Source organism: Musca domestica, unplaced genomic scaffold (assembly GCF_030504385.1).
Source record: "Musca domestica strain aabys unplaced genomic scaffold, Musca_domestica.polishedcontigs.V.1.1 15, whole genome shotgun sequence".
NCBI classification, from domain to species: Eukaryota; Metazoa; Arthropoda; class Insecta; order Diptera; family Muscidae; genus Musca; species Musca domestica.
The window spans coordinates 17610706-17623677 of NW_026712207.1; the positions used below are offsets into that span (position 1 = coordinate 17610706).

The 12972-nt window shown below is 36.1% G+C and overlaps 1 protein-coding gene across 10 annotated transcripts in view; it reads right to left on the bottom strand.

Moving 5' to 3' along the window:
* Nucleotides 1-12972, bottom strand: part of LOC101891844 (cyclin-dependent kinase 14) — a 151945-nt gene that overhangs the window by 75828 nt on the left and 63145 nt on the right. For all 10 annotated transcript variants that reach the window (XM_059119768.1, XM_011297203.3, XM_005190721.4 and 7 more), the window contains one exon: nt 8938-9015. In XM_059119768.1, coding sequence (XP_058975751.1) covers nt 8938-9015 — 78 coding nt within the window. The remainder of the gene's footprint in view (nt 1-8937; nt 9016-12972) is intronic.

Below are 12972 nucleotides of genomic sequence, written 5' to 3' on the forward strand. Positions count from 1 at the left end.
GAGAGAGAGAAAAAACAGGCCAAACAAAAAAAACTCGCTTTGCTCCGTTTGCGTGCGGACTGTAATTAAAATTTTGTAGAACAATTCACAAACAAAAGAAATGGAAAAACGATAAAAGTGAAAATTGAAAACATAAAACATGAAAACCTATGTTGAAGAAACCTATAAATATTTTTTGTGGGTGGTGCAATTTCAACGGGACGAAATTTTGGACTTTCGTTTCGTATTGTGGCTAATTATGTATATATCACAATGACCATTCGTATGTTATATAGAATCGAAAGCTATTTAGGATCAGCGGCATTTTTACTTAATCCAACAAAAAAACCGCATAGGCCTCGTTAATAACAATGCTACACTTACAACGGCAGTCAAAAAAAAATTATTGAATTTCGCATTATTTGGTCAAAATATTGAAAATTTCATTTGATATTTAAAATTTTCATTTTAAATTCTAGCTTTCTTTTGGTAATTCGGCCTAAGCAGGATTTAAAGAATAAACTGCAACTAACACATCCTAAAAAGTATGAAATACACCTTGAAGCAACATTAGCCGCAAGTTAGGCAAGGTGGATAGAGTAATAGCGTGGCTTTTTATGAAAGTGTCAACTTAGATCGAAACAAAAGGAAAGCGATACAAAAGAAAAGGCTTCAAGGAAAACAGGAACAATGAAAACACAAAAACCACTCTTGTCAAGGAGACGTGTCAAAGGCATTTCATGTGTCCTTAATACTAAGGTGTATGCGAAGACTGCATTCTTTGGTATTTAAGCAAAAGAAAATCATGGTAGACGTAAGTACATCCGTGTGGAACATTTTTGCAGAGATATAACTCGAAAATGATAACTCAAGGAATAAAACTTATTTTTGCAACGGAATAGAGTGAAATCTGTGAGAGGGGTACATTTGTTGTACCCACCGATTGTCAATTTCTTCGTCACCGATTGTCTATCCATAACTTCAAAGTCTTTGTAGAATACCAATGTCACACCCCGATAACAACAAACTCTTCATTCTCATAATTTTCACATAAAATTAAATTTCTTCAAATGTCACAAAGAAAATCACTCAAACTTCAAGCCACGACCAGTGACACGGCCATTCGTTTCAACAATTCCAGTGACAACTTCGAAACGAAATCCATCTGCACGTCAGCCAACCGACAGCTCAGTCATTGAACTTGCCGTTTGAGATTATCAGTGGCAATACTCAATAAATAACCAGAAAAAGTACAACCATGAATACAAGAAAATGTAAATAAATCAAGCACATATGTATCGACAATGTATATACATATGCATATGTGTTTGTGTTTGTGTGCGTTTGAGTGCCCAGCCCAAGAGAAACTACTCTTGTTGGACCGAGAGTCGTACATCATCATCATCATCTTTTTCGTCGTCATCGTTGTTTCGTATCATTTCAGCAATGAAACCCACCAAAACGTGCAGCGAATCCATTTCGGCTTTAATTAAAATCATGTCTTGTCGTTCGTTACTCTGCGAATTTTAATTCTGAAATGTTTTGTGGAGTGGCTTTCATTTCCAAAAGAATGACTTATTTTTGTTTTTTGGTGAATAATAACAGAGCTGGTAGTGACCAGGACAAAGGAAATTCTTCGAAATATTCCTGCCACATGTTCAATCAATACCGAAAATCATAAGATATTCAGAATGCTAGGCTAGATATTATCAGACTGGACTGGCCTTTATCCGTTTATTAAAATTATTTTGACGTTATTTATTATTATTCAAAATTTTGACCCTCTATAGAAGAGCCACCGATGGAGTAGAACACAATTGTCCATTTCGCTTATGGCCTTAGTCTGATATAAAAATGAATAATGTGAATATATTTTTTTAAAATGCTCAACTTTTTGGGAAGTTAGCAGAAAGTTGAAGAAAATTGTTGATTTGTTTCGCATGTATAAGGGTTATAATTATTATTGATGTTAAAAAGTGGGAAAGGTACCAGGGGGAGTGGCCCCATAAATTTCATATTTCGATCAGATCTCGTGTTGGTAAAAATATTGCAATATACAAGGTTTGAAGAAATTCGTGGACATATTTCGCATGTCATGAGAGTTAAAAGAGAGTTCAAAAATTTAACCTATGTGGGGTGGTACCAGAAAGAGAGAACCGATATATTATATCTCCATAGTAGATCTTGTGTAGTATTAGGTTGTTTCAGGTTGCCTCATGTTTGTTTATTCAAAATATTCATCCGTTGTGGGGGAGGTATCAGAGGGAATAGTTCGTTATATCCGTTCCTCATAACTGATCTTTTGTTGGTAGAAATATAGGGATGTGCAAAATTTGAAGACAATAGGATTCTTATACAACATTTTATAATATTTATTATTTTTCAAAATATTGACCCGTTGTGGGGGAGGTATTAGAAAGAGTGGGCCGATATATCCCATCTTATTCAAAATTTTGACGTTTATGAAATAGGTACCAGAAGGTGTGAGCCGGTATATCCCATTTCACACCCTACCTTGCAATGGTTAAAATATTGATATGTTTTACGTAGGTATTCAAAAGAGTGGTCCGATATATCCCGTTTTCACTTCAGATCTTGTTTTGGTAGAAATATTGGGATGTGCGGAGTTTGAAAATAATCGGATGCTTATTTTACATTTTATGAGCATTTTGGTTATTCAAAATTGTGGGCCTTTGTGGGGGAGGTAGCAGAAGAAGTGGTCCGCTATACTCCATCTTTACACCAGATTTTGTAATGGTAAAGCTATTGGTATGTGTGAAATTTGAAGGGAATCTGCAGTATATTTCGCATTTTATGAGCGTTTTAGATATTCCAAATTTGGACTCTTTGTAGGTGAGGTACTAGAAGTAGTAGCCCGATCTTGTCCAATCTCGCACCCAATCTTGCGGCATCAAAAATATCACGATTTCCTAAATTTCAACAAAATCGGGTTATAAGTTCCTCTCATATGCGGTAAATTATTTTCTATAAAAATTTTGACTTTTTGTGTAGGAGGTACCAGAAGGAGTGGACCGATGTTAACAAAAATATTACGATATACCAAATCGGATACCCCCTTCGAGATTTATCGTGCGCACCAGTCAGGCAGATAGACGGAGACCTCTACATCGACTCCAAATGTCCTGAAACGGATTTGATCCAAAGGGTCTAAACCTTTATTTCGACTAGGCACGTTTTTGCCCTATCAAACGATCAAATGATCTTCAAAATTAATATTTTGACATATCTTCACATGTCCTTGGACTTGAGAATGCGAAAAACGAAGAAATAGAGTTATTTATACATCCAAATTCCATGTAGCCATCCAGAAGATACTATTATTACGGTTATATTTTACCTCGCATACATTATAATGCAAATATACAACCTTTCCAACTTGAATGGGATAAATGATAAGGATGGTAATATGACCCCCATTACAGATTTGTTTCTCTCTTGAGTGGCAGTTATCCGTTATCAATTGAATAGCATGGATTAAGAGGGCACAACCACAACAAAACAAGAACAACAATATTAATACGATTTTTGAATAAGAAAAAAATGTTTGTGTAAATTATGGATTTCATTTTTGTATTCTCGGGATGCTGTCATTGACAGATAGGCTTCCGTTCAGCCATTGTTGATATCATCATCGGCTGAGCCCAACAACAAGTTCAGAGTTCCACTTGGCCGTTGTGTTCTCAAGTGTTATCTGGCATTTATTATCGGCTCGGATGATGATAATGGGTTCCTATTTAGCATGTCAATACCAGCCGACATCAAAAGCAAACAAAGCAAAGAGAATGAAACGACTATGGCTGTGAAGGAATGAGGAATGAATTGCTTATTAAAACAAATAGGAACAGCAATAGGAACAAGGAGCATTAAACACAGGCCAATCGACATATGTTATGTTTTACCTTTGCAGATTTGAAAATATGAGAAAATGTGTGGTGTAACAGTAGCAGAAATATATATTTTTCAAATGGATAAGACTGTCAATAGATATCTAGATTTAGTTGACTTACAACAGCTGATAATACAAATCTAAGAATTAATATTTTCCCTGCAACAACACCAAGGAATAGAGCAGCTTAAAGCTATGCAACCTTCTTTAAAATTCGGTAGTACTTTTTCACTTGAATTTTTTTAAATGTTAGAAATCCAAATAACGACAATGATGGGTGTTAGCCTTAGAAAGAAATAAAAAAAAAAACAGCATTCACTCAACTGGATTAACATTTTAAGCCTCACTTGGCATGACTTTTATGAAGGACTATTTCGAACATCACAAAAGAAAGACGGAATCATCGCAAACGAAACAAACAAAACAAAAAAAGCGTACAAAGTGTGAACAAAAACTGGCCTTACATTCTTCAACACACAATGGAATCACAACCTTTGTCACAGCCCCACCATCCCCACTATTCCCGGAAAAATCACTTTAGGACATTTTGTGAAAAGTGCCTCAGACATTATCCGCTTGCAACTAAATGGATCATGGTATCAGGAACGGGGACCGTGTAAGAGTCGGTATTGTCCCATAGCATGACGGATGCCTTAACGCCTGCCAGCTGGCCAGCCAGTCAGATTGCATTAAACAATGCAAAAACCAAATGTATGCCCCCTGTGCTTCTGCTGCTGTTGGTGAACAGCAAATGTGAATTGAAGAACAAGTGACTCACGGAAAGCTGTTGTGTAGAAAACAACTGGTCATCTCCAAGGGAAGCTGGGGAAAGGACTTGCTTTTTTACGTAATCAAGGAGACTTCTTTCTGCCTTAACACCACTTATGCCATGCAAGACATTTCATGAAATGGTGATTGTCAAAAAATAAATATTTGAACATGTTGAAAAAGACAATAACAGCAACAACCAGAACAAAATGATGGCCAACAAGGGATTGAAAGGAAATTAGAGAATTGGTTTACACAGGCGTCCCAAATAGACTGTAGATGTGGGTGTATTGCGGCATTCGACGAAGCAAAATAAGTCGTGGAATGAAACCATGCCTCAGGTTCATGAAAATGTATCTGATGTTTTAAACAATACTGTAAAACAAAATATTTAAAGGAAAACTTAATGTTTTGAATGTTAAACATTTCTAAAAAGGATTTGCTTTCAGAATATTTTCAATAATTTACGACAATCGCTACAAATTCTCTGAGACAAAATGGTTTTTGGTTAGTGCTTAATCCCAATTACTTCGAAAAAATACTAGTTTCCAAAGAACTGCCCTTGAAAGCCATCATTCCCGGCGAAACGGGTCACATAGCAAAGAGTGTGTGACAGTGTCATTCGGCTTTCCTTTTCACTGTAAATATCAGACCACTAAACTTATCTCTAAAGAGAAATAAGCAAATAAATTATAAACATATGATCTTCGTACAAAAACAATTATTTAAATTTTCAACTCAAAATAAAAATAAAAAGTGGAATCCGAAAAAAATAAAAATCAAATCAACCTGAATGTCTATAAATCGATTTAGAGAATTGTGAGACGCTAAAATTTCATAAATAAATAATTCCAAACAAAATGTGATATATTCGCATTGCTTCCGTGATGCTACGAAGAAGAAGAAGAAGAAAAAAGTTAGACAACCAAAAGATGGAGAAGACATCGATATCCCGGTGGATTGAAAAAATGCGATTTAGAGAACAGCCACAATGCTGGTTGGTGTCGGAACCACGAGAGACGATGTTTTTATACCACGGAGTGGCTCCCACCTCGGCACGCAACACGTATGGCTCATTAATAATTTAGACAACTTATCAGAACTTATTTTTCTTCCAGGATAAGATATTTATTCCAAGTGTTGTAACATTCAATAGCAGAGCTTAAGCGACTGCCCAAAGACGGAACAATAAGTTAAGGTTAAAATCTTATGATCAATATCCTTTGAATTTAATTTTAATTATAAACGTAGATATTTTAGCCCGTATTAGTAGCAGGATTTAAAAAAGATTCGATTTTTAGTCGTTTAGCCATATTGTTTTTCCGGTGATATAATCAGAATTGTCTCTTAAGGAAATAAATGTTTCCTCATGGACGAGGTGGGTGTCGTCACTTTAGACATTTAGAATCGATCTAGAAATGTCGGTCCATCCTTTTGTCTAGCGAGCTTAATGACGCTGACGACAACTCTCAAAGAACTACGTATTCGAATATGGACAGTACTTCCCTCCAAGGTAATCATATTGAATAACAATGTGAATGTAAACAAGTAAAAAAACATTAAGTTCGGCCGGGCCAAACTTTTAATACCCTCCACCCTAAGGTAAAAGAACATTAGAAGAAATGTGGCAAAAAACATTAAAATGCCGAATATCGGGAGGTACCGTTATATAGGGGCTACACCAACACGTGCACCTATAATTACAATGTTTCGCCACACGAACTAGGACCCATTATGACCCACAAATACCAACTTTTACACAAATCAGTGAAAAAATGTGGCATAAATCATCAAAATACCGAATATCGGGAGGTACCGTTATATGGGGACTATACCAGAACGTGGACCTATACATGCAATGTTTTGCCACACGCTCAGGGACCCGTTGTGACCTACAAATACCAATTTTCAGACAAATCCGTGAAAAAATGTGGCATAAATCATCAAAATACCGAATATCGGTAGGTACCGTTATATGGGGGCTATACCAAAACGTGGACCTATACATGCAATGTTTTGGCACACGCTCAGAGACCCGTCATGACCTACAAATACCAATTTTCAGATAAATCCGTGAAAAAATGTGGCATAAATCATCAAAATACCGAATATCGGGAGGTACCGTTATATGGGGACTATACCAGAACGTGGACCGATATATCTCATTTTCAATACCAACCATCCTAGGGACAATACACACACTTGTGCCAAATTTCAAAGGTCTACGTCAAATAATGTGGGCTCTATCGTGATTTCAACAGACAGACAGACAGACGGACAGACAGACAGACAGACAGACGGACAGACAGACAGACGGACATCGCTAAATCGTCTTAGAATTTTATGCTGATTATGAATATATATACTTTATGGGGTCTACGACGAATATTTAGAGGTGTTACAAACGGAATGACAAAGTTAATATACCCTCCTACCCATGGTGGAGGGTATAAAAAAGCCTGGAGAGTATACGAGACCACACCTCGATGTGTAAAATCTTAGACTTATGACTATATTCCACATTTGTTTGATTTGTTCCAACCGGGTCAAAGGGCTTGTCCGTCTCGGAGTGTGTTCGCGTTTCGATCGCCATATTTTTTATGAACTCTTGAATGAGGATGGACTAAGATTTTCCGCAGTGGTCTTTAAAAAGTCATGATTGAAAATATCGGTCAACTTCTTTTTCCCTCCTACCTCCATTATAATAATATATAATAAGATATGTATGGGGGAAACCAAATAATGGTTTCTAATTTTTTAATTATTTTTATCTTGGTATTTTTAATTTTTCTAAACTTAAGTTAGAACCTGTGCCAGACATTTAAAAATTGAATAAAATCCTTACAAAAAAATAGGAAATAAGAAATATTCAGTGGAACATTTCACACATCAATAAAAAGTTAAATTCCAAATGAAATACAATTACAATTTAGACGACATGGATGCAGCCAGCAGTATGCAATGGTTTCCAGTTTTCGTTGAATAAATAATTGGAGGAAATCTCTCAGACTTTCAAAAATGTGTTTTCGTTTGTGTGGATTCAGAAAACTCATGGCACTTTTCGTTCGAACTATCTCAGCATTGTTAATTCACATTCTAGTAATGGCTCTGACAAGTGTCGAATTGTCAGTCTGTGCGCCAAGGATAGACTCAACGAATGAACCAATGTATGTGTGTGTGTGTGAGCAGAGTCTGCTGTAATGTATGCTCGAACAAAGTCAATGAGCCTCATGAAATTGAGATTAGCACCACGTATTAGCAGCAGTGACGATGCTATGTCATGGAACACACTAGCATGCACAGAGTAGTAATTTTTTTGTGGGTTTAAAGCTTTCCAGCCTTAAAGTTATTGGAATTTAAACTTTACAGTCGGAATGTAGCACTAGATTCCTCTTTACGCTTCTCATTTGGAGGATAGAGCACTAATTCCTCTGTTTGTCATAATTCAGTATAAACGGACAAAACATTTATTGAGTGCCACAAGTCTATCCGAAAGATGAAAAGAATACATTTACAACGGTGCCACTAGTACCATTCTGTAAAAATTTGAATCTTTTTTTGTGTAATAATATACAGTCGAATCTCTCAATCGTTGATAATATGCCAGTGGTATTGAAGACAGGCCAAACTATATCGAAGAGTTTGACATATGTCATGATGACAAGTGAAATATCTGCTTATATATTTTTATAGAAGAATCCCCTTGCTAGCCCCTCAGCTCCATTCAAATATAGACGGATCGATTATATTATTTTGTAACAAATGTTTAGATTTAAAAGTATTTTCGTGTAACTTTATTATTCATTGTTGGCTACATTAGTTGAACATTTTCGCCAGATTGAATAAAACCAGTGAGGAATGAATCCGCACTGATGACAATAAATAATCCAATGTGAAGACATGGAAAGTTTACCATCATAGTCGACGACGATTTGTCCACCTCCCCTTCAATTCAAGACAAAGTCTTCTCGAAGTCGACACCGATACAACGAAGATGTTAAACAACAACATAATCATCGTTGAAACCAGACGACGACGACCGGAATTGGTGAACATAGCCAAGGCCACACGGTCTAAGGCAGATAAGAAGAGTAGATGGTTAAAAAGTGATTATCTACTTAACACACATCTGATTTCGGAATGTCAGTTATCGCAGACACCTCATGATGTTGGTGCGAAATCATGGAAAGAATACAAAGTTGAGAAGCAACTCATTCAAAATAAAACGAATTAAACACGATGACGTTGATGTGCCGCAAAAGTAGAAAACATGCCGTACTTACTTAATCTTCCGAAACTGTGTGAAAGCCTCTTTTTGAGTTTCTGAAGGGCACCGCTCTTTTTCTCCCGCATCGTGACACCTGCAAAGAGAAATTTTGAAATAAAAATTAGAATACAATTTTTGTTTAAAACTTAAAATAGCAATCAAAATTGTGCAGAGCATAAAACGCGTCTTAAAACAAGACCCACTTTTTTAATATCTGCCTACAACCCATCGTAAATAGGCATTATTTTCAAAGACAATGACACATTTAACAGATTTATGAAAAATCAGTGCTTATCTCCGCCACAATGTTCTGCAAACAAAAAAAGCTCTGTTCGCGAAGAAGATGACATTGGAATCAAAATATTTCATTTGATCATTGATGAGTTGGTTATCATCCTGGCCATCACTTCTTTCTTCATTACCCATAAATGCTATTGAACGACCCAATAAAGAAGCCATGATGAGTACTACACAGTGATGATGGCAGCTCCACCTACTGTACTCCACTTCTCTCCTACCCACCCACGTTATTCCTATGACTTTGCAGTGTCTGAAGAATGTCGTCGGAGCGAATAACAAATAATAAAAGAAAATGCAATTTTCTGTTTAAATAAGCACAGAATATGCTCCGGACTTTATGATGATGATGACGATGACGAAGATAGAGATGACGAGACAGGGACGACAAAATGCTGTTGCTTCCTCCAACTCCACAAGGCTTTGTTTGCCAATGACGATGGTGAAGTTGATGATGGCAACATCGATAATGCCGAACAGGATGACAATGCAAGATTGAGTAATCATTTGCTTATTGTTACATTATTACTGCACCGTCTCCCCTCCGCGAGAGCACAGCAATATTGCATTGAAGTAATACGAGTGAGAGGGGAATATGAATAGGACCGATAAAAGAGTCAATATTAAAATTGTTTATTGTAAATTTGTCAATTAGAACAAGTGCATAAAATCTCGTATATTTTCAAGGAGTAAAATAAGTCATATGTAAAAGAGCGGGAGTGGGAGTTGAAGTTATAGATTATCAAAATAAGAAGGAAGTGAGGTGAAAACTTCATAGATTGCAAAAGTTCTGACAAAAATTGTCTACATAAGGACATCCGTTCCTAACGGCTCTTTACAAAGGTAACCAGCCAAAAAAATGGGCGCCACATGAACCGAATATGTCATTACAAATTAATTTAAATAAACTATATTTTCTATTATCAGCAGGCTCAAAAATAATTATTAAATCCGAACAGAGGAGAACTTATCCGACTACAAAACCCATTTGGAGAGCGTCGGCAGAAATGATTTGCTGTTGAGGTAGTTGAATAGCCCTAAATGTCCTTAACCGCATCTCAGAGTCAGTGCCCCATTCCGGCAATAAACCAACAAAAAAAATGAGTTTGTTGAAATTAAACATAGATTGGTTTTAATTTATTTCTTCAATTTGAGTGACCGATAAGTAACTACTATTTTTTCGTGACCCGCCAAAAGTTGCTGAGGAAACCCATTATTTTATAATGAGTTTTTTTGCAGGATACATCCCAATTAACGGTAATTGTTGCCACTTTCTCAAGTCAGATAGCCTGTAATTTGTAATCGAGTAGAAATCGTTTCTGCGAAATTTTGTCAATATAAGACCTTATTTTTGTACAGTTCTCTGTCCTGTTGCCCTCCAATGTTGTAAAATTTATTTGAATCTGCATATTCATAGCATCTTGCAAAATTAGATATCTCCAAATATAGGGTGTAACAATTTTTTATATGGCAGTTTGAGTTTTCTGAAAATAACTGAGATTGTTTTCACCCCAACTGGATGCTAAATATGTGGAAGTTTAAATTAATTGGATTTCGCACCAAAATTATTCACCTTTGGCTCTGTTATGACAAAGAACCGATTTTAAGATAACCTTGAAAGCAATGTAACAACATGGGAAATATTTGAAATTTTTTATTTTTGTGTGCGAAAGACAAATAACAGTCGATTTCCATTGACCATTGAATATTTACTTTTCGGTTTCTTTTAAACTTTAAAGACTCTCCATACAAACACACGCACTTACTTCGTTTTTACATTTTGTTACACAAGTGTGTCCTAGAAGTTTAAGGATATGAATGTGAGCGTAAGGATATTTGCATGTTGGCTTGTAGTTTGGTAAACTAAACATGACAAGTAATCAAAATGTTAAACAATGAAAAACAGTAAACAAAACAAAAACGCTCCACAAACACACACACACACACACTCGCACACATTTACATACAAATTCAATTAGAGTGCAATTTGTTGAGAGCAGAACAAGTGGAGACGGAGAACAACAACAACAACTACGACGAAAGCAAGTGGCTTATGCAAAATATCCTGTATCCTTTTGGGAGACTCGAAAAAAAAAAAACTACCAGACAAACATACCAGGAATGAATATCTTGTTCGAGTTCTAATACGGAAAGCCGATTAGCTTTGGTAATTGAATTGGTGTCTTTGTCCCCGCCTGACACTTCCCTACTCCCTTGTCGGCCGCAGGTATCGCAACACAACACGTTTCGCAAATTATCCTATTTGTTTGGAATTATTGCCGATAAAGTTTGCCCTAATAGGCATATTTTTATTGGCATCAACAAAGATTAACTCGTTAGGCACGAATCTTTAATACTTGAATTTTAATGGCTTTTCCATGCTGCTGGGAAAAAGGCGATAGAAAATAAAACAAAAAAAGAACATTCGAAACTATTTAAAACTAAGTAATGAGAGATTGGAAAGTATTTGCATATTGAAAATCGCTATTCGTGCACAACAAATGGCAATTCTACAGCCATGATTGCCTGGTGATGCAGTTTGCAACCGACTGCCGACTCAATGATTGTGGAGGATTTTCAGGAGACATATTCATGTAAATGAAACAAATGGACAATGCCTGTTGTGCTCTACAGATACATTTAAGTCAAGTTCTTATATATTTGGACTTACGAAAATACGATTTTGGCTTTCTGTAAAGAAATGAATCGAAAACAGTACAAATTACTTGGGGTAAAAAAGTCAAGGGACTTAGTACCAAATATGTCACTTAATTATGTTTTATTTCAAGGATTTCCCTTTACTTGACCCCGTCAACTTCATTAGGTTGATATTAGCGGGTGTCATTCGTTGCTTGTATCCATATCGATAATTTTAAATAGCAAACATCCAAGAGTGAATGAAAAACGTTTATAAATAATTCCGAAACATTCTATTGGTGCCTTCCATATTCTTATCTAATGACGGAGCATTTAGTTTCCGCATTTATCAACCAATTTATGCGTTATTTTCTCATTGAGTCTATTCACGGTCCGCCCGTTCAAATACAGCAGCGATTTGTGAATTTGAATATTGCCATTTAGACGGTGATTCATTATTCAATCTCAGGCGAAGAATGGAGACGAGATGCGATGGGATGGGATGGGATGGGATGGGATGCATGCATATTCACAACAAGTGGCAATAATTTGTTATGCGTGTCACCCCGTCATAAATGGTTGACGGGCATTTAAAGAAAAATGCCGGCGCACGAGAAGCGAGCGAGAGAAGCGTATTCTTATTCAAATGCTAGTTGTCACATGTCACACCCACGTGGTTAGTGTGATGTCTATTTACAGTTTGTTTGTTTTTTTTTTTTTTTCTTTTCTTCTTTTCTTTCTATTCTCTTTTTTTTCAAACAGATACATGGATGTGTTTACACAGACAGTGGGTTGTCACTAAATATGGCAATAAAAAGTGTAAACATTACCCAATCTTTTTGCTAAAAATGGGAAGACTGAATGTCGAAATTTCGGTGTTATTTAAATAAACATGATTTGCAAAATTTATGGATCAGCTATCCCAGCAAACAATATTTTCGAAATTGAAAGCACTAAAATTAGTAGATGCCTAATATCATAATGCAAGAAGAACAATTAAAAAAGCAGCTAAGTTCAGCCGGGTCGAACTTTTGATATCCTTCACCGTTTGGAAGAATTTTAAATATTTCAAAATTCCGAAAAATACCGCTAAAAATAAAAACATTACGGGGGCTAT